Source organism: Atractosteus spatula, chromosome 2, assembly GCF_055471065.1.
Source record: "Atractosteus spatula isolate fAtrSpa1 chromosome 2, fAtrSpa1.hap1, whole genome shotgun sequence".
In the NCBI taxonomy this organism is placed as follows: domain Eukaryota; kingdom Metazoa; phylum Chordata; class Actinopteri; order Semionotiformes; family Lepisosteidae; genus Atractosteus; species Atractosteus spatula.
The window spans coordinates 45167898-45195413 of record NC_142707.1 but is presented as its reverse complement, the minus strand read 5'-3'; the positions used below and the strand labels follow the sequence as shown (position 1 = coordinate 45195413).

Genomic DNA, 27516 nt, shown 5'->3' with positions numbered 1-27516 from the left:
TTTAAGTTTAAAATTGATAAAAAGCAGTTGCAGGGGAGTCAGATCCTATTCCAGGAAGCAAGGTAGGGTACAACCTGAATGGGATCCCAGTCCATTTTCAAGGCAGATACAGACACAAAAAGACATGCATACACTCATACTAGGGCCAATTTTCCCAGAAGCCAATTAACCTTTGGACTGTAGGAAGAAATCAGATCATCAGGGAAAACCCATATACGCAGATGCAGAGAGCACCCCAGGCCAGGAATTGAAACCAAGCACTGCAAGGCACCACTGTTTACCACTGCACCATTGCAATGCCCTCTTGGTTGGGTATTTTATATATAATATATACCCAACCAATTTGGAACAAGTACTTATGTTTTTACTTTTCGACAATCAGTCTCCTCTGACCTGTCTGACCACCAGGCCACAGCGCAATCACAGCATGTGTAGTTATACAAGAGACATCCAGAGTCCAGACAAGAGCAATTAGATACAGTCTCTGGGGCTTTAGGGAATCTTCTACATTAACAGGCCAAAGGAACGGAACCTTTTCACTCTCAAACAGAGAAAGCTAAGAGTGGACCTGATGCAGGTATTTGCAGTTCTCAAAGGTATTGACCAAATGGACTAGCAGGTCCGAAAGGATTCTTCTCTTTTGTAACATTTCTTAATGTTCTTATGCTACAAATTCTGCAATGATTTACAGGGTGTTAGAGCGGTTGTCCCTCACCGATGTCATCACACCCGCACGTGGTGCTGTTTTATTTGGAGTGGTTGATTAATCTGAGCTCCACCCTTGATGGTGATGGTTCAATTATGCTGCTTCTTAGGGAAACCCAGTCAAAATTGGCTGGTGACATGACTTGGTATCAAACTTGTGATGTTCTCAGTTAATCCCTTTGGCTAGTTGTGTTTCATCCAACTACAGATGCCAAAATGTCATTTTTACTTTTTACTGCCTGGAGGTTGTCCCACCCAGAGGACTACAGGCCCCTGAGTCTCGATTCTTTCAGAGAACACATGTAAATCATCGCTCTGACAGTAAAAGACACAGAAAGCTGCATTGTTGTGAATTAGTGTAACTGTGTGTAATTTTAATGTTCTTAAATAATAATATACTTTATTCATTTAATTTTTATTTGAGAAAACTCTAACATATTGCAATAATATCTTTACAAAAACTACTGTATATATTTTTAAAAATCTATGAATTTTGTAAAGCATTGTCTTTCAGGTCTCAAGACAATTGCCTAAGGACAAATGACACTGATTCCCATACTTGATGGCTGAATAGTTAACACAAACTAGTCTGGCATGTTGATTGCTGACATGAGCAAGACCAAAGCAAACACTTCTGAGAGACAAAAATAATGCAGTTTTTACTCCTGAGAAAGTGGACTACAGTACTGCCTAAATAAAGAGAGGGGTGGTATAGTGTCGATGGATGCCATTTTAAGGGTTATGGGTATATGGAACACTGGTTTCTTTCAAGAAACAACTGAAGGAGATCTTTCAGATCTGTTAGCTACTCACTACCAAACAGGCTAGATGGGACATATGACCTTCTCTTACTTGTACCATTCTTATGTTCTTACAGTATGAGTAGTAGTTAGGGCTTAGGATTCCTAACCGAAGGGCTGATATTTGAAGACACTGCTGTTGTGTTTTTAAGCAAGGTACTGTACCTCACCCTGACTGCTTTAGTCCACTCTGCTACGTAATGGGGAGCTCAGGACTCCATCCAGTGGGGAGTCATGAGCCCTCAGTCTGCTTAACACTACAGAAGCCAGGACAAGCTCTAGCCTTGTAAGTCTCTAGGCTCAAGTACATACTATGTTCGTCTGCCCAACAGTTTTGACAGCAAAGGGAATGTTACAGAATCCACAGCCCCAACAGAAGTTGTCCTTTCGTAAGTGATCTGGGGACATGTACATCAATTGTGTACTAGACAGCCCCATATTTATCTGAAGAGATATTCAGTGTGAGGGGATTGCAGCGACTTATTAAAGTGTCATACACTACAGTGCTACGGGCATGTGTGAACCAACAATGACAAACAGGTCAGCTACTAAATATAGTACCTTTCTACCTTAAGGAACTGACATGTGATGAAATCACATTTCTTGTTTTCTAAAAAAAATGTTCAAAGCATCAGTGTGTTGCTTTCCCCACACATGAACATCATCAAACATGAAGTAACATCTTTCGTATGTCTTTGTCATGAGAACCTTTTTAAGAGACCACCGAAGGAATGAGATGAAGGTCTCTTAAAACAAAGCTTGTTATTCTTCACCTTCTGTGTTCTGCAGCAGCTTTCTACCATCTGTTGCAAGCAATACTTACCTAATGCCTTTCTTTCTTCACATATTACCTTTTATTTCTAATATCTCTGAAAACAAATGAGTTTTTTTGAGGAATCCGACAGTCGTGCTCAGCAACCAAAATCACATCTTAGCTGGTATGCACCATGTGTTACAGCTGTTTATGTTTAAAAGAAAAGGGGAGATAAGGTTTCTGTGGTGAAAAATAGCTTTGTGGTGAATGCACACAAGAAAAGTGAAATAGGGCAGAACTAGTGGAAGTATGACAGATGATACTGGAGAGTAGATGATGGTGAATTTCCAAGTCTACAAACATCACTTAGGAGCACAATTATTTTTGTTTGTGTTTGCAGTCAAGTACAATTATTAGTTATCACATTTTGTGGGTTTGTCCTGTGCAAGGAAAAGACAGAATATATCAAGTGCAATGACGATAGAATCTCATGAGCTGAACAACACTGGAGGTGACACATTACCCTTTCTACGGCTGAAAAAAGGAATTCAGAAAGAAAGACATTGTGTAAGAAATTCACATAGAATCAGAAACTAGGTCTACTGACAGCAATGCAAAACTGACTGCATGCAGTTCTCTTCAGTTCCCAAAGAATGCATTGCCATGTTAAAATAAAATAAAATTAATACATTTGTCAGGATAAAAGAGAAAGATTACTCCAATCTCAGTGTGACAGATGATGACATTTGCTGCGTAAAAGGGTGTCGGCTGTGAATACCTTAGTGTCTTTTAGCAACATCTTAAAGCTCATAAGTCATGCACAGACTGGCTTTTTCCATTGTTTCATTTCTTAAATTGTAACCAGTGATGTGAACAAGGTCAGTCACTTGCTCCGGGCAGAAATTGGCGCTGGAGTCAGTTGAATCTGAGTGAGAGGACATTTATGTTTTTAGGTCCTGTGCTGTTTAGTGTATTAAAGCACAATCTGCTGGCACTGTAGGAGGTATCTTACCCTCACAGCCAAAATATCAAAACAAGAGATTTTTTGGGGGTGGGTCAGGCAAGTAATATTGCTTTGGTTTTTTCAGAGTGGCATTTGTTTTGAGGATATGGCCTTTCTGATTCCAGAGAGGATTTTATGATACAGCATTAGTCAGCAGAGGTGTTATCTCACTAAAACCTCACTAAGGGTCAGACCTCTCAAGGTTTAAAGAAGGAAACCTAGTGCAAAAAAAAACAGAAATTAATACAATATTCCATCAAGAATTCAGTAAACAGAGCTTATGTTTCATCCACAAGCTTGTTTGTAAAGTATTAGTAAATATTTGAAAGACAGCATGCAGAAGTCTCTCAGTTCATATGCAGTTTTTACACTGAATATGTAAATATTGAAACACTGCACTTTGTACAGGAAAAAAAAGGGTTTTGCGAGTATACTACCTGATCAAAAGATCCAAGCAAAGTTGAACTGCATGAAATGTACTACTTTAAACACTGCAGGTACCCTTTTCAATATCCCAATTTCAAAATTCTGAAATGTCTCAGTGGGCTCATTACAAGTTTTTGCCTGGTATTATCTGCATTGCCATACAAACTGATCTGTATCACCAAATGTACTCGACTTGCGAAAATCTAAAAGTTCTTGAAGGTCTTGTTGCTGAGGACTGTTCACTTGAAATAAAAGTCTTCTCTGTACAACACACACAAGTACTGCAGATTCAGGTACTGTGCAAACTCACAAAGGTGGCTTTACAACAGGCCACAAGAAGAGGTTTATGTCTGTGGCCTTCCCACAGTTTCTGTTGCACATTTTGTCATAATCAATGCTACAATGTTTGAATAAGACCACAGATAATTATTAAAGATGTCAAAATATGTTGTCAACTGAAGCCCAGCAGTTCTGCAACAAGAAAGAAAATTTGAAACACAGAAAACACAGCACAGATAAATCCTTAAATAAGACAAAGGTCTGTATGGAAGGCAGAGTGAGATTCAGTAATACTGAGGTGGGGCCAGTGACTCATTTTAACACTGGCATGATGCATGCTTTTGAGTTCAGTAAATTTTTCTGCCAGTCCATTCTGAAAGCCATTGCATTCTCAAAACATTTCAATGCAAGGATGAATACGATAAGAAAATAGGCTTATCTTTTAAGTGGAAATGTACTGAAGTGTTTTTTTTAATATAGTGCATACATGGTTTAAAATTTCAGGAGTCTCCAACAGGATGAAGAGCTTGGCAAAGACTTGGTATTCTTTCACACTGCACACCCAATCTACATTCGTTTAAATGGCATGTACCCACATAGATAGTGTTACACCTATTGCAATAAAAAGTGCAAAACAAGAACAGAGAAAATGAGACAAAGTTTAAGTGTTTCCTGACATGAAATTCCTGACTTGGCTGCTGTTGCCTAATTTCAGGGCTTATTTAAAGACTTTTAACTGCAAATACTTATGACGCTGTTAAAAAACACTGTTATACATTCACTATGAGAAGCTAACGAATCTTTTAAAGGGCCTCTTAAGTCAAACCTTCCGATCAAATTACAAGAACAAAATGCTTCCCGTGGTTATTATTGGCAATATGCTGTGATTTCATGTGCTGTGGTTGCTAAGGGATACTAAAAGAGCTAAAATGACCAAAGAAATATCATTCTGCGGCCCCTGTAGGAAGTTCATCACATATGTCGCTACAGACCATTAAAGAAATTCAGTAGGTGGAGGAGTTTGTAATAATGCACTGCTGAAGCCTGGGCTGTCAGTGTTGTGCGGGTCAGAAGTTATTCTGCTGGAATAAAGTCACATCTAGGAGGACAGCAGTGAACAATAAGGAACCGTTTCCAAATCTGACATTAACTGTGAGTCAGCGGGAGGGAGGTGTCTCCACTCTGAGTTCATCTGGGAAGGGCAACCATGGGGAAGTTCATATTAAAAACGAGGTTCTTTTTTTCTAGCAGTTAAAATGGGAACATTGTTAAATCACTCAAATCTGGCAGTTGGTTTTTAATCAGATAAGTGTGTATAAAAAAACAAGTCATCTTTTAAGGCAGATCATGTAATCAAATGGTTGTTTGGCCACTAAGTGTGGGGTGCAGTTCTGTAATATTATTCTATCACCATGTTTCTACATTACACCACCTAAAAACAATGCATTATAAACATTTATACACACAATACACCAGTCCACCGTGTTAACTGTGTTAAAAGTCTTTTCTTTGTGCACCTGTTTCCACAGGAGCTTGTTTTGCAAGAAAACATCTCTTATATTAATTTCGTTTTAAGAAAGGAAGCAAAAATCCAGTTGCTGTTGCTGCTCATTCTAACGGTGTTTACAAAGCATGGTGATAACATGATTGTGCAGCAGACAATCAAACTTTCAGGTAAAACAGTTGTTTCACAAAGCAGGTCTGTTTAATTTTTGATTTGTTTGAACTATTTGGAGACTTTCTGAAAGAAGCAAGTAAAGACTTATAAATAAAATTAGTATAAAACTTAGTGCTAAACATTTAAAACTAACTAACCATACCTTAACATGGGCCTGTAGTAAAATGAAACCAGACAAAAGGCAGTTTCTGTATTTTATGTCTTTTTTTTAACCTAAGAAGGAACCTTGCTATTTGTAGCTAATTTGCATATTGTCACTTTAGCTTCTGAGCTATGCAGCATTCGCTTTTCATGGGATTCAGTACCTCCTTTCATGTTTCATTGTTTCCTCACAATAACTCCCTGGCTACATGCTTTCCATAAGTACAGCAGTGCTTTCAATCCATGCAACAAATGTCTACTACACAAAAGGCATTGTGTGTTAGCAAAGGGCTTAATAACCCTCTTCTGCAAATAACATCCGGATTCCCTTGTTCTGTGACTGCACAATGTCAAGGTTCTGTCAGCTCAAGCCTCCAGTCATCTGTGATTTAAAAGGTGTGGAATTCAAATCCAACCAATAACTATCTGGCCAGAAGCTGCAGGAGGTACATATTCATCAGCCACCTCAGAGACTTCTAGACAACTGGATATTAAGAATGAAGAAATGTTTGCACCTCGAATTTGTGGGAAGTAGCCTTTCAGACCTTCAAGAACATACATTTTGATAAGCACACAGAGCAAAACGTTTCCAGGGTTATTTATTAAGTTATCTACAACATACTGTTCTACATATTTCTGCCATCCTTCAAAGAATGGCTGAGCATGTAGCTTTGTGGAATAACACCATTTGTCCACTAACAGGGTGCCACAGTTGCTTGAATGTGACACCCTACAATTTCCAAACCCCAAATTGTACATACTGTACTCCACATCTTTCAAAAAAATCTCTTTTAAATTTCCTCAAACAGACAGTACAAGGTTTCATATTCATTTGATTAATGTCAGTAAAAGGGATGCCTTTTACTTACAAATGCAAAACTACAGTATGTAAATGAAGTTCCTTCAAAAAGGGGGAGGAAAAGCAGTTCTGAACTGCCACAAACAACCCTGAAAAACACACCAGGTACTATTCAGATAAAAACACTAGAAAACAACTGCAACAGCAAGTTCATAACAAGTCTAACATTTGTAGAGGTAAATTTCCACCACTGACACCATTTGCAGGACATCTAAATGTACTGTACGTGCCACAAGCAACATTTGGCACATGATTAATATTGTAAAAAGTAGCATATAAACAGAAAAGTTACTAATATAAAAACTCTGTTTCTTACAATCGCAATATTTACCATTATTAAGGATAAAATATCCCTGTGATGTTTGTGGGTAGGCAGCTGGTAAATGATCTGAATGCTGGGTTAAAACCTCCCCTTTACTGAGTGCAGGAAGTGTTGAGATACACTACTGCACCAGCATAGAGATGCCCTGTGTGGAAACTGTAGGTATGCAATGAGACCAACCTTTTTTACTTTATTTGTTCTGATTGCGAATTCGTAGGCACCTCCTCTTTAGTGGTGGCTCAATGTCCTCAGGTCCTGTGCTGAGCAGGGGTGCGGAGATGATGCAGGGTGTGATGGCAGTCTTTTCTGTGGGCTTTGGCACAGGCTGAATGACACAGCCGGCCTTGGGCAACATGCGCAGGGCGTAGGCGTGGTCCTCGTCAGCTGGGTTGTTCAGGTTGGGGTCCTGTTTGTCCCCACTGCCCAACGGCTCCTCTGATGAAACCTTCTTACCTGTGTCCAGCTCCATCTGGAAGCCGCCAGCCCCCGTGCAGTTGTTCTCCTTCACTGACTCGAGTTCGCTCACCGCCGGCTCTTCTGGAGCCGGGAGCTGCTGGGCCGTTTTCCTGGGCTCTGGACGCTGCTCCGAGGAGGCGCTCTTGCTGGTTGAGTCCGGGGTCTTTGTGCCGTTCACGATGACATTGCACACGGCAGCCGGGCTGGGCTCTGGCCCTGAGCTGCTTGACATCAGAGTGTGCTGCTGCTGCTGCGGCGGCGGCGGCACGGCCGGAGGGGCCCCGCAGTGAGCCGGGTCGCTACAGGGCAAAGCTAAAGGGTCGACAGGGCTGCAGCTGTCTCTGCTCTCGTCATCCAGTCCACTGCAGTTCCTCTTGTCCTCACTCAAGAAAGTCAGATTCAGGACACTGTGTGGTGGTTCATGTTCGACTTTCACCTGAGTGCTTGGCACTGCCCTTTGAATGACATGCTGAAGCCTGGACCGGCGGCCCACTGTTAAGTCTATGACACCATCTTGTGGCAAAGCAGGCAAGTTTGTGAGGGACAACCTGGACTTGACCGCGCTCTCAGCTTTCACAGTCAAATCGACCACTTCAGTCCTTCCTCTCTGTTCAGGGGGGGATGGGTTCAACAGGTGGCCTGAAAACCCTGGGGAAAGTTCGGTGGCATTCGAAGAATCGTGTTTGGTATTTGCCTCTCCTCGCGAGCCAGGAGAGAAAAGCCGGGTTTCCTTGGACTCACCTGCCTCGGAGGATGTGCTTGGAATGATGTTCTCACTGCTGTTACGGAGACCAGCTGAGGCCTTTGAGTTGAAGGGGATGGGGACAGGGATGGGGATGGGGACTGGGAGAGGAACAATTACCGGGTATGGCACCAACAAAGTCGGGGGTGGCACCAGGGGGGCAAGCGATGGCACACCAAAGTTCATCATTTGTGGCATAGGCATGTGGCCATTTGGCATCATGTTGACTGGCGGGAAGGGCAAGCCCGGTATGGGGGCACCAGGATGGGGAGGCATCAACCCTGGAGGGTTACCAGGCATTGTGGGGGTTGTGGGTGGGTGTATGTGTGGGGACAGCATGGGCCTATGCATGGGGCTGGATGTCGGGCCAAGGTTCCTGGGGGGCGGGGGGGGACCGATGCCAGGGATTATTGGGTTTGGCAGGGGACTGTTCGGGCTGGGAGTGTGAGGTGCTCGGAGGAACGGGGAACGAATCTGCGGTAACATCGGGTGATCCATGAAGAAGGGCAAGGGGATGGGCCCACGATGGGTCATCACCATAGGCGGACTTCCAGACGGGACACCCATGGGCGGGGCGGGGATAGGGACAGGAGGGGGGAGAGTAGGGCTCTCATGGGGCTTAGGGCCCGGAGTGGGGATTTTGGCAGAGGAACAGATGGCAGTCGCTTCAGAGGGGGAAGCTGAGGCCGAGCCCGAAGGCCCAGGTGCTTGGTTGTGGCCGGCCATGGATGTGCCAGGAGATGGAGCCTTCCGCCGCAGGTCCCCCAATGGAGTGTTCCAGGAATCTGGAGTCAGCAGCTGCAAATTGCTGCTTTCGGGCTTGCTCTCCATTGGCGGGTGCCCTGGGTTACAGAGGCCTGCTGGCAGGTTGGCCTGAGTCTCCTTATAGAAAATGTCCATCTTGTACTGGTTTAGACATTTTGCACTGCAGAACTGAAGCCTTCTCTCTCCAGCTCCAAAGTCCAGATATTCCTTCGTGTGTCGTATGTGCTTGCACCAGTCACATACCTGAAAAATACGACACAGGAAGAAATTACGCAAACGATCACTCACAAAGTCTTAAATGGGAATATTTATTCTACAAGGATTCATACAGAATCACCTTTTTAATCTCCTGTGGCCTTACAGTACATACTGTATATCTGTCCCATTAGCCTAACTCTCATCTTCACAAGGATTAACACAACCAAATTTAAGCAAGGGAAGGTCTTTTTAATGCTGCCTGAAAAAAACAGTAGTTAAGGATATCATAACTATTAACTTTTACTGTATTAATTAGTTGTTAATAATATTGTTAATAATTAATTTATTAATTGTTGATTAAACAATTAATTGTTGTAATTTATGTTGTTTGGAACATCAATGCAATTTTAGCATGAATCTATCAATCTTTTCTTACTGCACTTAATTTGTGACGTTACAAACTGCACCACCAGAAAATATTGCTGAATGTTTCCAGTCTGACCCAACATTTTCTTATATGATGGCCCTCGAAGTTATGACTGCTACAAATGTGACTTATCCTGTCATACTATAAAGCATAAAAAACAACATTGACACTAAACTCAGTACCATGCTTAAAACAATTTGTTCATAAATAGCTTTTAAAATCACTCCAAAACCAGGGAAATAATCAATATTCATCATTCAGCACTGTTAGTATAATCAGTCTGTTTACAAAGAACCTCCCTAAAGGATAAACTTTAATGCTAAGAGAATTTGGGAGATAACATATGCCAAAATCATCTTAGGGCATAGCTTTAGGGACAAGTATGTTTAGGAGCAGTAAAAAGCTTTTTTTCAACAATAGGGCAATTTGCAAGTGTAAGGCTATAGGAAGGCAAATAAATGAATAACATTTGCTAGGGCAATGTGCTGTTCGTATGGCACACTGGGAATTACCAAGCAGAATGCCATTAAATAGGAATAACTGTATTCTTGTTAGAAAAAAAATAAAGATTTGTTTAGAATTTCAACAAAGGTTTGCACTATTCCTTTTCAGCACAAACATGTTTTTGGGAAATGCATCACGAATATTCTCCCAGTTAAATGCATTCTGGCTACAGTAAATTTAGGAACTGGCATTCCTTTGACTGACAGGACAGTTTATTAACATCCACAGGCTAGAGGGGGGAATTAGAAAGGGAATTCTTTCATGGCGCCATGCTCTTTCTCACAGACAGCATTCTGACCTCACTTGGTGTGACATTAGCGGGCGCAGTGTGGGTAAACTGGCTAACTGACTTAGCTTAAAAAGGCTTTTCAAAGTTTGTTTACCAAAATAAATCTATCAGTCAGAACCATGATGATAAACCTAAACATCTTTCTTAACGTCAAGTAACTGTTTACCTTAAAGGCAGTTTTATAAAGAGCTGTGCTGTGCATTATTACACACATATATGAATATGGACTGCTGTGTATCCTTTAAGCTTCTGTTTGCCTTTGCAGACCAAGAGAGGCGAGATAAAAAGGATGCATACAAAGAAAGGTGGACATACACATATTAATCCCTGACTTAACTGTTACAAAGAGATCGTTTCTCAATCATCACTCACGGAAAACAGAAAAACGTAGCAGGAAAAGATTAAGCCAAAACATAGTGCCTTATCTACGAAATGCTCAGGTGAATGGGTTACTGAAAAGAGTGGGTTGGGATTACTGCATTGATTTGTTTTCCACCAGTGGTTTCCAATGTCACCTCACACTAAATAAATACCTTCTCTTCCTGTAAAACACTTGCACTCCTCTTTAGGACACCCTCTGCTGATTTCTACATTTCATCAAGTTACAGCAGAGGTGAAAGGTAGAGTGCGAGTGATGCCTGGACACTGTGTACTATGGAAGGACGCATGTGTAAAAGGATGCAAGAAAAATCTTACAGGAAGTTCAGGAAGTTATTTACCTACAGAACAGGTGTGACTTAAGCACCCTATGATGCAATCTGTGTTGGTAGCTGGATTCTGTCTTACGGTAACCATGGAAATATACTGCAGGTCTTAGGTCTTGTGTTCTGTGTGACCTCACTGCAAAACACTTCAATTAAACTTGCAGTATTGCAAAATGTATGAAAATGCTAAAAGCAACATGCAAAACTGATAGAGAGGAATATACTGTATCAACATCTCAGAAGAACTGAACAGTCATAAAGGAAAAAACGATACATGGAACAAAATGAACATTTCCTTACTACCCGTCAATCTCTGTACTCCATGGCGTGGTGCCAGCATGCTACTTTTAGGCTCAGCGAGCGGTATCATTCATTTATTTTCTTGGGAAATGCGCAGCAGCCTACACCGCTAGACCATTTAAGAGGCACTGCGTCAGAAGCCACTGAAAGAAAAAATATACTCCATTTGATACAGAAAGAAATAAAGCAGGCCTGTGGGAGTCTGGTAACTTCTCAGAGCTTATGTTTCACACATAAAAAAAACCAACTCCGACTGGCAGCTGATCTGCAGTTTTGATGGCCAAAGTCAAACATGGAGCTCAGACGGTATTGTGAGGTTACCCACATCAGCAGTGCATTCAGTCTCTCAGCTTTAAGGGGAAGTGGCAGTGACTCATGAGAGTTAATTAAGGCATTAATCAGCTGTCAAAGGCCCCAACGCTGTTCATCTATCATCCATCCCCGTAATTCCCCACTGAACGCTAATGTGTGATGCAGTTCGATTATTACTGGTCTGAACCACGGTCCTTCTTCAGCTGTGCCGAGATACAAAACAATTCACTCCAGTGTCTAACTTGCACCAGAGAAAAGGCACCAGCTAGAAAACCGTTCCTTTTATATAAGGTCAGACTTCAAGCTGACCTTCTTTTCTCTTGGTCACACACACACCTCTTGGGGCGAATCATTATCTATCACAACAATTACCAATTTCACAGGCAAAGTCTTACACAACGCAGCAAAAAACCTAACAACTGCTGAATTTCATTTTTAGAAGCTTTTCATTAAAATGGTCCTAACAGAATTCTCATTATTTAAAACTACTGTACACAATTTCATTTTCCAGGTCATGTAAAATTCCTAAACCAGGCCTTACACATTGAATAAAAACTGATGTGTGTAATTGGCAAGGCATGACTGTGTTCTTTGTTTTTGCTGTGAACTGGCAAGATCTCAAGCATGATATTTATTAAATTCCCAAACATGAGAACATAGCAACAAAGTTGCACATAAACTCTTCTACGTTTAATGAAAATATTAAGAGTCATAACCCTGGGGCTCAGATGCCTAGCTTGGTGGCTATATTAAGTGCTGAGGCAGGAACTTTAAAACAGATTTCCAAACTGCAAACTGTTGTCATTGCTTGTAGCTGAAGTCCCAGAGTGTGGAAGGGAGCTAGCCTGCACATCTCTCTAAATTCTCCACTACAGATGACAGAAGAACGTGCTTCGCTTCATGTTCAGATACATGTCATGTTTTAGTTTTTAGTCTGGTTAACTGAATGTGGGAAACTGAATGGGGGAACTCCCATCAGCTGCTTTTTCACCTTCCCAATTCTTTGTGACTAAGGGAATCTCCACTTGATGTGCCATGTTTCACATTTTTCCTCTTATTTCTGCCTCCCCAAATCTTTGCCCTGCCTTAAGGGGTCTTTTCTCATCTGGGTCTCCAGGATTCAGACCCTCACACTTAGTGACCAGATATGCACTGTATACTGTAGAAACCCCCTTTTCCACATTATAATAAGCCTCTCCCAATCTCATGAGCAGACATACAGTAAATGCATAATATTTCTGGTTCAATAGCTGCTATTTAATGCTGTCAAAGAAACACCGGAGCTGTATCCCTGAGGTAGAAAAGTATTTTACTTCGAGAGAAACTGTCAGACTCCTACATTATTAAGAAACAGCAGTATCTGCTTTAGAATAATGTGAGGAGTGTCAAAGGAAAAAATAACAGAACTCACACAGTGACTGGAATGCTGCCTTGCACCGGTATTCAACAACGGCCATTGCTCAGTTCATCCACAGTAAATGGACAGGGAGCCCACTACTGTAACTTGTTATAATCATCCATTTTCACTTGCACGCTCCAAAAACTATTAAAATTAATCTTTCAATTCACCCGTAACCACAAGCATTCCTTGGGTATTTACACAAAAAACTGTGTGACTTCTTGTACACAAAATATGACCTCTTCACATGCATCTTCATGTGACCTCTCCTGTTGTCAGGGGAGAACGGTGGGTTATTTCAAGTTCTACTCCAAGCACTGCACACGGGCTCCATTTTTCAGCCTGAATTTCCCTCCTGTCATATCTGGCTCTGTATGTCCATTCTTCTGGATGCAGTTTTTAGTAGGAACTGGAGTAAACTGGAGTTTTTTTTTCTATCACCAAACAGATTTTAGAGACAGGTATAAAACCTCTTCATTTCCATTATTTTATTTAGGTTGGTTTCAATTCTTCATTTTTGTACAGAGCAAAAGTAAAATAGAGCAATGCTCCCATGTGCCCATAATAGAGAAAAGTGAATGTTAAGTGGTAAAGTCATCACCTGTATAACAAAAGTTTGAATATACAATGTAGGGGCTGTTTACAGTATGTTGGCTAATAAGGCTATATACTGTGGAAGACCTGTGTGTTTCTTCTGCAGAAATGGGGTGACATATCTATACAGCTGTTACAAGCCAAAACAGAAAAAGGCAAGTGTACAGCTAAAAAATTAACCCAAAACCAAGAGCTCTGAGCCTTCTGAGGAGCAACTGCAGGAATCAGGCACTGTTTATATTACATTACAATATTTGTTGATTCCATTTTTTTTTTTTAGAAGAGTGACTTTAGTCCTTAACCAGTTGTGCAACAATTTATGGTGGTACTCTTGAACATTTTTTAATTATAAATGTGCTTTAATTTACTACTGAAAAGACAGATGGGAAGCACTTTCCTAGTCAGAACACTGTGGGCAAATTTCACTGAGCATTAGCGTACACGCTAATGGAGCTTTTTTCTTTTTTTGAAACAGATGTGTGCTGTTGAAAGTAATTACTGTCATTTGTTTCATCGCGCCCCCCACCCTGTGCCTTTCCATTCACCAGCAGTGTAACCCTGACACTTCAGAATGATTAAAACATCAAACAGCGGTACAACTAATGGAATATCTCTTTGCAAAATTGATATGTCCAGTTTCTTTTTCACTCGGTTTTTTAATTTGAACACCAAATTCGGACTTCAACTGCAAAAGAGTTTTTGACTTTTTTTAAGTTGACCAGGTCTGGGTTCCCACCACGCCAACACAGTCTGAATGCAGAGTTGCTCTTTAAACCCCTCGGATGGTGCTAACCTCAGTTTAGAGTGCCTAAGGCATTTTCACTGTTAAAGGGCTAAAGACCTCCCTTAAGTCTTTGTTAGATACAGTTCAGGTAAAGTCCTAGTTTCACCCCAGAAAATCAAACCAATGTGTGTTCTACATTAGCATTCAGGCCCATCAATTTTCTCTCCTATTCCTTCTGGTTTCCAGCAGGTATTTCACCTCTACAAGTTTTTATACAGCTCACGTGCTGACATAGCACCTCACTGGAACCCATTTAGATAAGGCCTATAGCGTTGGACAAGCAATTTACGATACTTATGAATGTAACCTCCTAGGCTAAGGTAAGAATGGTCTGGCTGTGATATACTCTTCCTTACCAGTGCCTCTAGGTATAATCAGCTGTGTTACAAGGCAATAAATATCCATCCACCCATTTTCTAATCGCTTTACCCAATTCAGGGCCATGGGGGGACTGGACCTTTCCCAACAAGTAACAGGCACAAGATAGGATACACCCTGGACTGCAGGGCACACACAGACACGAACACAACAATAACATTTTAAAAACTCAGCTGGAGCTTTGACTTCCTGAATGCCAATAGACAAAACATTCTTTTTTTTACATCACTGTATGTCATTCTTATCAGTCAACTTAAAATATATATGTTGATATTACAGATGAAAATGACATTGGAACTTAATCCCATAGGAACTTGTTTCTGGCATTTACAATCTGGAAGTGTAAACTGATAAAGATAAGCCTGACATTCAAGAGAGAAATAAGGAGATGCTTCTAGATATGGAGAGTCATGAGGATTGGAGCCACATCCTAAGCTGTGTTGTTGAAGCTGATTCCATGGAGTTCTTTAAGAGCTTGATGGGATTCTTGGATCATTACACTCCTAGAGACCAACCAAGCAAGATGGGCTAGAGAGCCTTTCTCTCATTTGTAACCTTTTTATATTCTTGTCTTAAATTTACATCTCACCACCTGAGAATACAATTAGGCTACTTTATTTTTTCTTTGCTAATAATACTAATTATAAGTCTAGAAAAAGGAATATAATATTCTAAAGGTCAGGTTATGAAACATGCTGATGTATAATAACCTTGCTTCTTTGCTTTCAGTTGAAACAGAATGCAAACACATCAGTGATTTTTGCTTTGACTAGGGGCCAAAACTTCCAAAACTTTCACTTTCATCTGTATCTGTGTATTTTTTTAACGGGGGTGAAAGGGGGTGGGGGAGTTTAGGGAAATGACAATAAAATAATGAATATGCAAGCTTTCCTGTTATACATTTAGTTTAATATATGAGTTATAAACTAAAGAATCAAATATGAAAACATGGAGGCACCAGTTAAGTAAAGGTAACAATAAACACAAGTCTCCGATGTTAAAAAACAAGCAAGACATTTAGTTTTTATCTCATTAAGTTTTTGTTCTAAATAAAACCCACATCCACTCCTTTCAATACACAAGGTCTCTACACAAAGGGCCAGTCCTCCACCTCACCCCTGTCCAGCACCATCACAGGGAAGCTGGCACTTGTCCTTGCTGTCTAGAAAACCTGATCCGTCAGTCAGACACAAGAGTCCCAAAACAATCTAGAATATAAGCCTTTTTGTAGTGAAAGAGCTATACATTCAATAAGTCGGTACTGCATATTTAAATATATTTAATTTTATATTCTTTACTTTTCTTTAGCCTCTCTAGCCTACTGAAATTCAGGACAAGATCAAAAATCTAATCTGCTAATCTCACTTACTCTTGCTCTTGTACATATATACTATATGCTGCGGAGCTGTGATAGCTCAGACAGCAAGGGGATCTAGCTCCTGACCAGACGGTCCTGGGTTCAATCCCAGGTAGGGGCAAGTGATGTAGCTTGCTCTAATTTCTTCCAGATGGCTCCCAAGTCCACTCAGCCTGCTTTCCAAATGAGTACTGGGGGAAATAGGCTGGCTGGAGTGTGATGCTGACCTCATCACCTCCACCTCCAGTATCAGATGGCCCTTGCTCCCATTCCCCCATGGGTCTTTATGGCCTGAAAAGGGGACGTAACCTACCTACATATATATACTTTGGCTCCCCTTATCACACCTCTCTTGCACCTCCTCCTGCCACCCCATCTACACCCTTGCACCAGCTTCCTGGCTCATTCCTTGCGAGAGTGAGGGAGGGAGGTATCTGTCAGTCTCATGTTTACAGTCAGGCTGCCATTCCCTCAGCAAGGTTAGTCACAAGGTGCTGTAAGTTACATCAATCTTCTCGTAAAGTACTTTACATCTATTGTCCCAATTAAATTCTACTTATCTTCAGTTCTGACCCACTTCATCCACCGCTTAGGTGCAGCAACCACCTAGACGACATGCAGCAGCAGAGTGCACTAACAGATCAGGTGGCTGCACTAGCTCAATTAAAACTTTAGGGAGGCCAGGTTACACATACCTGCAGTGGAATTTAGCAAAAACACCAGGGCTAATACACCTACTCTTATGAACAGTGACATAGGGCTTTTAATGAACAAATAATCAGGATCTTGATTTAAAACTTGCCAGTTTAGACAAAGGAAGAGAGAAACACCTTGTGTTTTAATCTTATCATAAACTCTGGCCATATTTCTTTAAAACCCTGAGGATTTTTAGGATTTTTAAACACCTATTGTTCATTAATCCCAAGAAAAGTCATGATAAAATCTACTTATGTGGAACCACCTACAGGGTTTACTCAAAGCTTTGCAAGTCATTACAGCAATGTTTTTAGATTTATATCCAGATTAAAGTATGGGGATGTCAATGGGTATGTTATTTTTATTTTGAGAGAATGGAGGCATTTACAATCAAATAAACACAATAGTATCCATTTGACATCAGTTTGGTTCATGCTTTTAAACTACAGTATTTTAGATGTGGATGCTACTACCTGTTTTGAGTTAAACTGCTGATGAGTGTAGTGCTAAGTTGAGAAGCACTTATATTTGCGTTCAAAATGCGTTCACAGCTGCCAGTTGCTTGTCAGTCTGTACAGAAAGCAATAAAAGTCTGATTGGAAAAGTGGTATGTTGTAAACCTGGCCTTATGCAAATTATAGGCCAATTAATTTTAATTGGTAGGCATCTATTAATCTAATATATTTTGGGGTCAGACAGAAATATTAAAGCGAATCACTTTCTACCAAACCACACTTACACAGTAACTAATTAGTATGGTAGATAGGAAATCTTAACTTTTTTTAAGAGATAAGGCTTTTAAGTCTACCAATAAGGAACTTTTAAACCTGAATTCAATAACTATATTGAAGAACAAGAACTATATACAGTATACTGCTATTCGTTCTTTCAAACAGTCAGCCAAAGAATGTAAAACGTTATCTTGGAACATTATAATACCAAAACATATGTAATAACTAACTCCCCATTTCTTTTACTATCCTTTGTTATTTTAAAAAATGTCCACTCTGAAGCGTAACTTTTATTGCCTTGTGTGGTACTCTTTTGGTATCTGGTTAAATCTCTTATTATCTCATGACTTGCCTATTGCATCTCTCTTCTAGGTGACTTGTCAGCAGCCTGTCTTATCCAAATCTTCCAAATCTCTGCAGTTTGCTTGGCCTTTTCCCTACCTCACTTCTCCTGGAAATCTCTCACCCCTCACATCCAATTTAAGGTCCCTTGGCTCAATCTCAATAACGTCTGCGCAATGAAAGCAGCTCTGCTCTGCCCCAGCAGGGCTCGCAGGCTCAGAGAGCTTGCAGTACCGTTCCTCTTCTGGAACACGCTCAGCGCCACAGAGCCCTGTTACACTCTGACCCTCCAAACTCCTCTTGAAATCTGGGTCCTGGCACCAAAGGGCCAAAAGCAGCTCTGCTCTGCCCTGCCCCCGCAGGGATTCGATCAATGTCAATCATGGGCTCAGAGCCACACAGCTCCCCTCGCTAAGCGGTGGCAAAATCCTCTCTGCCAAAGGGGCTGAGTCTTCTGCAGGGGGACAACGCTACATTGTCTAGGTTTCCAGGAGGTAACATCACTGCCACCTCAAGACCCACTTCTTCAAACTGCACCTTTAGACCCTTAAACTCATCCCTGAATTTGTAGAACGTATCTCGTGCTGGTTTGTTTTTGTCTTACTCTACAAAGTGCTTTGTAACACTAAATCATTTTCACAGTTCAGTAATAGCAGGCTTAAATACAGGTGAGAGCTAATAAACTGGCATTATCAACAAATAGGTCTGCTTGTGACATTTAGTCACCCAGGGGGAAGCTGTTATTGCAACTTGTTCCTTTTATTTAGAACATATTTTGCACACAGGGCTTTATATCATATTCACATCTACATATCTGAACATATGTATTAGAAATTATTACGGCTATCTTGATGTCAAGACTCAATGCCAACAGTCACATTGTCAAATCTGTGCCTCCAGATTAGTAATGTAAAAGAAGAAACCAGAAGTCAGAATGTAAAAGGTGTTGATGATAAGAAGGGAGTTAGTGGGGGTTGGGGCCTAACAGTACCAGCGCCATCTCAGTCTGGCCACTTACAGTCTTGCTGTTCAGGCTTTCACCACTCTATGAAATGCTTCCTTCACTTTCATCCTCCACTGCTTTCTGACAGCTTGAACAATACAGACAGAAAGTGTCGTCCCTCTCTCTCAAGTAAGCATGCAACGCAAGAAGGAGGAACTGTCAAAAACAGTCTGGGAGCCTTTGAGAACTGAAAAGTGACACTGTCAGAATACTTGAACAATGACACAGATAAAAACCTCCAGCCGGGGCTGTTCAGAAGATACGAGGAACCTTCTATTTGTGAAAACACAGCAAATTAACTACAGTGTTCTTCAGTGAATTGAAGCAAAAAATCACAGATTTTTGTACTCTGACTAAAGAGTGGGAATATCCCATTTCTAGTAGATCTTACAGATCTTTGAAAACCAAGTTCATATACAGTAATGCATTCTGGTTAACTTCATAACAAAATGCCTTATGCTATTTTCCCTTCACCACCGATCTTAGCTCAAAATGAGGGCCGAATTCACCAAAGCCATCTTTCACGGTAAACAAAACAAGTTATCTCTGCCTTTTCCAAGCAACCAAAATGCACACACACTTTAAGAACAATCTTATTCAATTCACTATGTCATTTAAGACACAAAATCAATACATTTTTTCAGACAATTTAGGGACACGACAGAAACAAAAACAGTGAGCTTTGAAAGGCCATTAAAAAAGAAAGGAAATAATCTGTATCCCAACCAACAAAATAGAGAGTGGAAGACTGCATAATAATCCTTAAACTATCGGACTGTAATTTTGATACTTGTTTTAATTTCTGAAATGATAGATTAAATAACATGTATTTAGACAATAGCAAATATTAGGCACCATCATTGATTGACATCCTAGAAGAGAGGCTTTTATTCCTACAGTAGTTGTGTCTGCTGTCTAATCTCTTTACATATCTCGCCACTTCACAAAAATTCCCTCCACTGTTGAAAATCAACCCCGAATCTAATTTTGATGTCAGTTGATACCTTTTGCATTGTACTAGTTAATTCTAACAACAAAGCAGTGTTTCTACTATTAAATGAAACTACACAAGGCAAATAAAACATTGAGTTTGGGTTTTGAAGCAGAAAGAAATCCTTGATTCTAAAATGGGTCAGCAAAACACTGTCTTCTAGAGAGAACACCCTTAAACAGACCTCAGGTTAATTAGTTTTTGGCCACACTTCAACATTTATTTGATATTTGGTTACTTTTTTAACGCCGTAATATCTAGAATGGAAACACACTCAACATAAAGTCTAAAACAAATCTTGTGGAAACTAGGACACTGTGCCTTATACTCTTCTCAGAATGTGAATAACACACCCTCTTATGCCTTACTTCTTCAATTAACTCCACACTGATATCCTTGGAGGGCCGGGTCTTGTCTGAGCCCCTCAGTTGTCTTATGATATGATCGTACCTATCCAATTGCACCTGCTGAGGAAGACATCATTACTTTAGAAGGTCAAAAGGCAGCTTTGCAAACAGGCTCAGCCAGTTCTGCTCTCAGAGAGCACCTCCTCTGTCACTCTGCCTCAATAGTTTCATCATCGGCTTTAACCTCTTCAATAAACCACAGGGTTCTTAATGAAAATGTAAACTTTGGACCTTATTCCCACATGATTGACAGCTTCATATTACATTTTCTGTGTATATTGGATTCATTTTTATTTGTGGAAACTTAATTCAGTTTAGTAGCATAAGTAGAAAACATTAGAAAAAATACTTATTGAATACTGAATGATATAATTACTTAATTGTCAAGGTCTTACATTTTATAATCCACGCATTGACAAATTTTAGCTGACCTCATAGGTAAACCCCATCATCAGAATTAGAAGTGAATGCAACCCTTTTAACTCTCTGCACTTGCATATTAGTATTTGAGTATTTGGTTAATTATTTCTATAGTCATTTTAATTTTAATTATTTTTTTCATGTGATTAGTACCATGATGTGTGCTGTTACCTAGATTTTAAATCTAAAGTGACCCTAAAATCCACAAACCTTCTGCTTGTGGACCCCAAGTCCCCACTCTACCCTCTCCCCACATAAAATAGAAGCTGCATGATTTCTATAAACTTCATTTAAATAATGTCACTGCAGCTGGTCATTGTAAAGTTATACAAATCAGTATTCTGAGCTTTAGATATACCATCATGCCACAACTGATTAAAAAAAAACATGTACAGTATGAAAGGTAAAGATAATGAATACCAAGAATTATCTGTGATTTTATATTCGCTGTTACATTTTTGTTAAAATGTATGCTCCTTTTTTTTTAAAAAAAGGATTTTGACACATAACCGGCTTATTAAATGTTTATGTTGTGGTGATTCTTCGAAAGCGACGAGTTGCAATACTGGAACGTTTGAGAGACAAGAACTTTAAAGAACTTAAAAAATCTTCTTCACACTCAATATATTCTCTGATTCTCATGTAGCAAAGAGCTTGGCTTCAGAAATTAATGTTGTTGAGGGCACAGATCCGTGAGGCATCCCTGTTGCTCACTGTGGGGTGCTGGAGGTTCGCTGTGAGGCTCATTACACACACTTCCCAGATTTCAAAACGCTTGTGCTCACTGTTAGCTCTCACTAATAGAGTGGCAAATGTATAAGCTCAATGCCTAGACAGTATTCAGCTACTGGAGACAAAAGGACATTTGGAAATATTTATGTCACTATAGGGCTATCAGGCTTCTGGAAAGCAAAACTTTTCAGCTTGTGCTCAGATCGTCCCCTGTCTATTGTGATGAACATATGGTGCTCTATTTCTGTTTTTAAATTCATGTATTGACTGCAAAAAAAAAGTAAGTACAAATGAACCACTGCCACACTGCTGTATTTCTCTCTCGCCTAAGATGTGACTGAAGCATTCATGTTAATTGCTTCTATCTCCATCTCGCAGCAAGAGAGAAATGGAAGTAATTTTCCAAAGTGAGAGGAAGTCATTACAGGTGTGTTATATTAGTGTCTTCACGAGTCTCTCGAGACAAACCTGCTAAGATCTCCAATAACCACCCTGATGTGTAATTATACAGTGATGGACCTTAATTGATAAATTGTTAAAGAATTGGGGGTATATCAGGTCACTGATTCTTACAACAGATTAAATAAAGATGTACTCACTTCGGTGTAATGCATTAAACCAGAGAGCTCGGGAACAATTTAGCAGATCATTTTTTAAGTTAATTAACAGTCACAACTTCTAAATGTGTTAAATAAAAATGGGTCAAAAATGTAAAAAGAGAATTTGAATAGAGTTACAGATGATAAACCTTAAATGCGTACGGCCTTGCAAAATTCAGAATCATCTGACTAAACCTTGTTTCAGTCTTAAATATTAGGATACTTAGCCATTTCAGCTAAACATATCTAAAGTATAACTGAACTATATACACATAAACACAAGAGGATCTGTTTAAAATACCGGTTAATGAGAATATATGCAGCCATTTGTAAGATGTGTTGATGCATTTCATGGTACAGGTTTGCTACAATAGACCAATATTTAATCGCACACGAAAACAAAAATGAATGCCACAGTGGAGCAATTTCATCTCTCTCGTATGAATGAATAAATAACAGAGCAGATAAAACCAGATCTAAATTCCTGATACTGTATTTCCTTGGAAAAAACAACAGAGAAATCCCACAGCTTATCTAGAAATCAAGGGTAAGTCGAATGTTTAAATGCTTTCCTAGTTAATGTGTTAAAAGTTTAACGATGTGGTCTAGCTACACAGATAGGATTTGCTATGATATCCGTCAAAGTTTATTTTCTGTACACCTGACTTTGTGCAGCTGGCCCACTACGAATGCACAGTACGCAGGTTTTGCTTTATCAAACTGAAATAAAGTGTAAATGAGCTGTGGGTCAGATTAAGCTGTAATGTTATTCATATAAATAATTTACTGAATTAATGGTAATAAACAAGTATTAAACAGAAGAAAAAGAGTGACTCACTATAGAACTCAAATTAATAAAATCTTTATTTCTGAGCAACTTTGGTACCTGAAAGCTTATTTGATTATATATACAGTATATCTCCATCCAGCCTTCCATTTTCAGTAATATAGCTGAAAACATACAGTACACGTAGGAGGCAATTTACAGATGTTAAGCCATCTGGACAGCTTTGGACTGTGGGAGGAAACCAGAGCTTAAAATCTACACCAAAACAGGCGAATACCTCTGTCATATGGAAACAACTGCTTTTTGGGCTTTGTTTTCTCTGCCATTCATTTACGAGAGAAAATATCACATTGCTTCAGTCTCTTTTATGTGCGTAATATCAAATCAAATGTTGCTATTTCATTAGAGAGGCAGGATTGGTACTGGATATTTAATGTTTGGATTGAAAACCAGGCCAGTCAGGTTTTAATTAACTGGTAAATTTTATAGAACCTTCCTTAAGAGTTAGACATCAAAGCTTCAAGTGCTCAGAAATGATTAAATGTCGGCACAAGGAAGAAGAGAAAATAAACCTGTACCCGACCTTTCATTTTTTTCGTTTTTTTGTGTGTTTTAATTCTGACCATGTACACTGACCACAGTTAAATGACACTAACTTATCTAGTTCATATAAGCAGCGTCTACTGTGGCTAATCCTGACATAAATGTAGCATTCTGTTCCCGCGTGGTCCTCATCTAGAATTTAAAATGTACAAATGAAAACTACTGGGTAATCGGCCCAATTCCCAGGGGACCAGGGAGATTAAGACCTAAATGCAACATTAATGATGTTTAAAAGCCTCTGCATGGTATATTGCTTTGGACATGTATTGGTAGGTTTTACATTTTTAATTAAATGAAATATGTTTTAAGCAGTTCTTCCCTGCATTCGTGCAGTACTCTGTCTTCACCCTATCTTAACTAATATTTCTAAGTAAAGCTGATAGGGATGTCAAAGAGAGAAGCACTACTGTAACTGGCTACCAGAGGCTGTGTTATGATAAATGTGGAAGGCCGCATACTGTGTGACCAACGTAATTTTAAAGGCTTACCTTTTATTATTGCAGAATCAGATATGCTAAAATATTGCTGCTGCTATAAAATTGTGCATTGAAATATTGCTCCTGCGTCTATCAGCAAGGTCTTGCAGGCTTAATTGCTCTGCGGTTAGTCCCTAATCAGGCTCTTATGTGCTCTTTCCTTGATTGACCATGTGACCATGTACAGAACCAAAAGAGCGACACTAGCCTAGGGGGAATTAAAAGGGTCTAGATTCTGGGAGAACTGTTAAAAACAGCAACCCTTAACTCAAATCCAATTTAGATATATACTGTATGTTGCAATATATTTCAATGCAATATAACGGTGTACAGGACATACCCAACCGTATTGCATGCATTCATCTCCGGCTTCTCTTCAAAAGATATTCTCTGGGGGGTGTTTTCAGCTCCCCAAGTCCTCTTTATGTCATGTTCAATAAACACTAACACAGCTGACTGTGGGATGGCAAATTAGCCTCAATTGCACATTTGCCTGGAACTGAGATAGCACTTCGGAAGCCAATTGTCCCAGAAGAGGGAGTCTAGTAACTGCTGGCTGGGGCCGAGAGGGTGAAGTGGGAGGCTTCCCAATATGACAGACAAAGAAATGAACACGTCAGTTTGCTAAACGAGGTGATGTGTGTTTTTGTGTTTGAGAGTGTTTTGATCATAACCTATGCAATCTCTCGCAGGGTGTCATTATGAGCAAAATACCTCTGAAACACTGACAATAAAACAAAACTAATTTCCGATAACAAATTCAATGCAATGAATTAAAACAAAGGTGAGTAAAATGACTATAATGTCTTCAGTGCGAATGAATATGCTTGATATGTGCTTCATGCATTTCCCACGTAGCAGAGTCTTGCTGCTTCAATCTAAAATCTTGTCATGTCCTGTACTGCACATTACATTGGTAAATTAATGACACGTACAAATTGAGGGTACAGTAATTTCAAAGCACGAAATTAATTTTAGAATGTAAATGTTTTTTTTTTTAATAATCAGATCTTTAAAACTGCCACTGAAATGGGAAAATGCTTAGACAATTTTCATTTGTGTACTGTAGGTCTTGACACTGATAGAATTTCTTACAATACATATTATTACAAATTAATGCAATAAGGACAAATGTGACTCAATTACTCTTTGGCTGCAATTCAATTCTACTGACTATAAATTACATTAAACAGAATAATAGGATGCCAGTCTCTATTTTCATCCTGGTACTAACAATCTGGCCACAAGCCAGGGAACCCAAATGATCTTTAATCAGTTAAAATTATTTAATAGGGGCTTTTTAAACAAGATGTCGTCTGAGATAGTTCAGTTTGGAACTTTCACTTTGAATGGTGTAAAACAAAAACAAGAGATTTCTCCATTCACATTATACAAACTGGTTCAATGAAAACATAAGCTGATATAACGAAGAGTGAAAAGCCTTGAGCAAGGTACTAAAACATCACAAGGCAAAGCCAAACAGAAAAACGCTGATGAAACCTACAGTTAGAATGCTTAAGTCCTGTTTTATACTAGTAAGACCACAACTAATCATTCAGCATATGCTGGACAGGGTTAGAACTTGTAAGAGACCTACCTGGTCAATATTTTTTTTTTCCAGAAAAGTGGTCTCTTAATGATTTTACTGGATAATTTTGCAAATAATACTGAAACAAGATTAAAAACAAAAGTGCATTCCAGACATGAAAATATCATCTGAACATATCAATAATACAAACAGCCAACATAGTAACCTTTTAGCAAGGGGTTTAAGAAAGCAAACCACTGAAAGACCTGCTGTAAAGCGAGGCTGTGCTGGAGACAGTTAACTACTGGAGAGAAGGGACCTCTATCCTCTCTATCCCCTCCAGGACATTAATATTCCTAGCATGTCCTCCTGCTCTTTAGGGAGAAAGGGCTAGCAGGGAGAAGCCGTCAGTGGCTGATCCCCTAGATCCATTCTGGCAGCTAGCTGCAAACACATGCAGCTGCCCGATAAAGCAAAGTCTGGATGCACTCTCTCTTGCGCACTGCTGGAAATGGCAGCTGACCCCTGGAGCTAGGAAAGCTGTACAGCCCCAACAGCCTGCAGGTTTCACAACACCGACAGAAAACAAGAACAGAACCGTCCTTCCCTCAGCCAGTAAACAAGCTATCAGTGTCCCCAGCTTCCACAGCCACAAAGGATCCAAGTGCAATCAGTCGACAGAACACCTTAAACTGGTGTCTTAAATTGTACAGAGCTCTGGGAGGAAGGTGAGATTCTGCTGTCTTAAAACTATGCCTCCACACTCTGAACCTTTGTTTTTTCACAAAGCTCAACCTCAGTCACAAAGGCAAGGGAAGCCGTCAGCCTTTCTTCTACATAAAAGTTCAATTAAATGCTCAATATGTTCTAATGTGTCATTAATGAGTCTGTATGGGTAGCCCACAGTCACGTAGATCTGTTCAGTGCATTCTGATGTTAGAAAAACAGCTTTTCAAAATCGGTTTCAACTACTTCCACAAAAAACACCCTTTGCCTCTTTGGAAAATAACCACTGTTTGTGACTGTATAAGCTGTCAGAAGCAAGCTGTCAGAAGCCATTTCTCAAAAGTAGGAGCATTTTAAGGCTGTGGGCCATGAGTGTGGCTTGGGGTCAGTCATTAAAGGACAATAATGTCAAGCTTCATCAGAGAGGTCTGAGGAGGAAGAAAGAGAACGGGTTCTTTCTGTGCTCCCTGGCATACACCCATGCAGTTAAGAAGATGCAATGTTACTAATGTGAATGTGTAAACATGTTACAATTTTGCTATACATTATTCCAATACATGGTATATTTTTTAAATCAATAAAATCACAATTTACTTTTTACTTTATCTATAGATTTGTGTCTGGAAGCCTAAACTCTTTTATACATTATTTCTGTAACACACCATCCATGTAGTGTAAAATGGAAAAAGGAAAAGTGAAGAAAATGAAGAAGGTGTGCATTTCTGAAACTGGCAAGACAACACTCCCTAGCATTACACAAATAAAAGAACAAACATTTATCAGGCTATCCCAATGCATACAGTGTTCAAATTCATGATCTCTTACACGCAAACTCTGTCTTTTTTAAATGTGTTATTCTTACAAGCACATCGTTGTTAATCTTGAAGACAAGCCTTGGCGTTTCCTTAGAAAAGTGCTGCTGGGGAAATTTGTCACCATGTCCATCTTCGTCTCTAGCCTGAGGGGAGAAATAATGGCCTATTTACGGACTTACAAAAAAAGGAGCTAAGCAGCAAAACAAAATACTGAGATGTTGCAGACAAAAAGAAATAAAGAAAATAATACCCAAACAAATACTGAGCATGCACTGTACAAAATAATAGTAATGATTATGAAATAAAAGAAAATGCACCCTTCGGGTCTTCCTCTTAAAAAAATTGGTAAAAATACTCAAGTGAAAAATCTCCATATGTCAATATATATGTCAAACACAACTATTTCATTTTAATAAAGCTCATGCTAATAAAGGGGGGGGGTAGAGTTCAGTTTTATAATGAGCATCTGTTCACCAATTTTCAA

General features: G+C 39.7%; 1 protein-coding gene across 2 annotated transcripts in view; it reads right to left on the bottom strand.

Moving 5' to 3' along the window:
- sobpa (sine oculis binding protein homolog (Drosophila) a) overlaps positions 1 to 27516 on the bottom strand; it is a 96854-nt gene that overhangs the window by 8300 nt on the left and 61038 nt on the right. Inside the window, exons 5-7 of one of the 2 annotated variants that reach the window (XM_088932011.1) lie at positions 27080 to 27175; positions 20308 to 20403; positions 7148 to 9173 (exon numbers count right to left, since the gene is read on the bottom strand). In XM_088932011.1, coding sequence (XP_088788137.1) covers positions 7158 to 9173; positions 20308 to 20403; positions 27080 to 27175 — 2208 coding nt within the window. In that variant the 3' untranslated portion in view covers positions 7148 to 7157. The remainder of the gene's footprint in view (positions 1 to 7147; positions 9174 to 20307; positions 20404 to 27079; positions 27176 to 27516) is intronic. The other variant, XM_088932019.1, reaches the window with a different exon arrangement.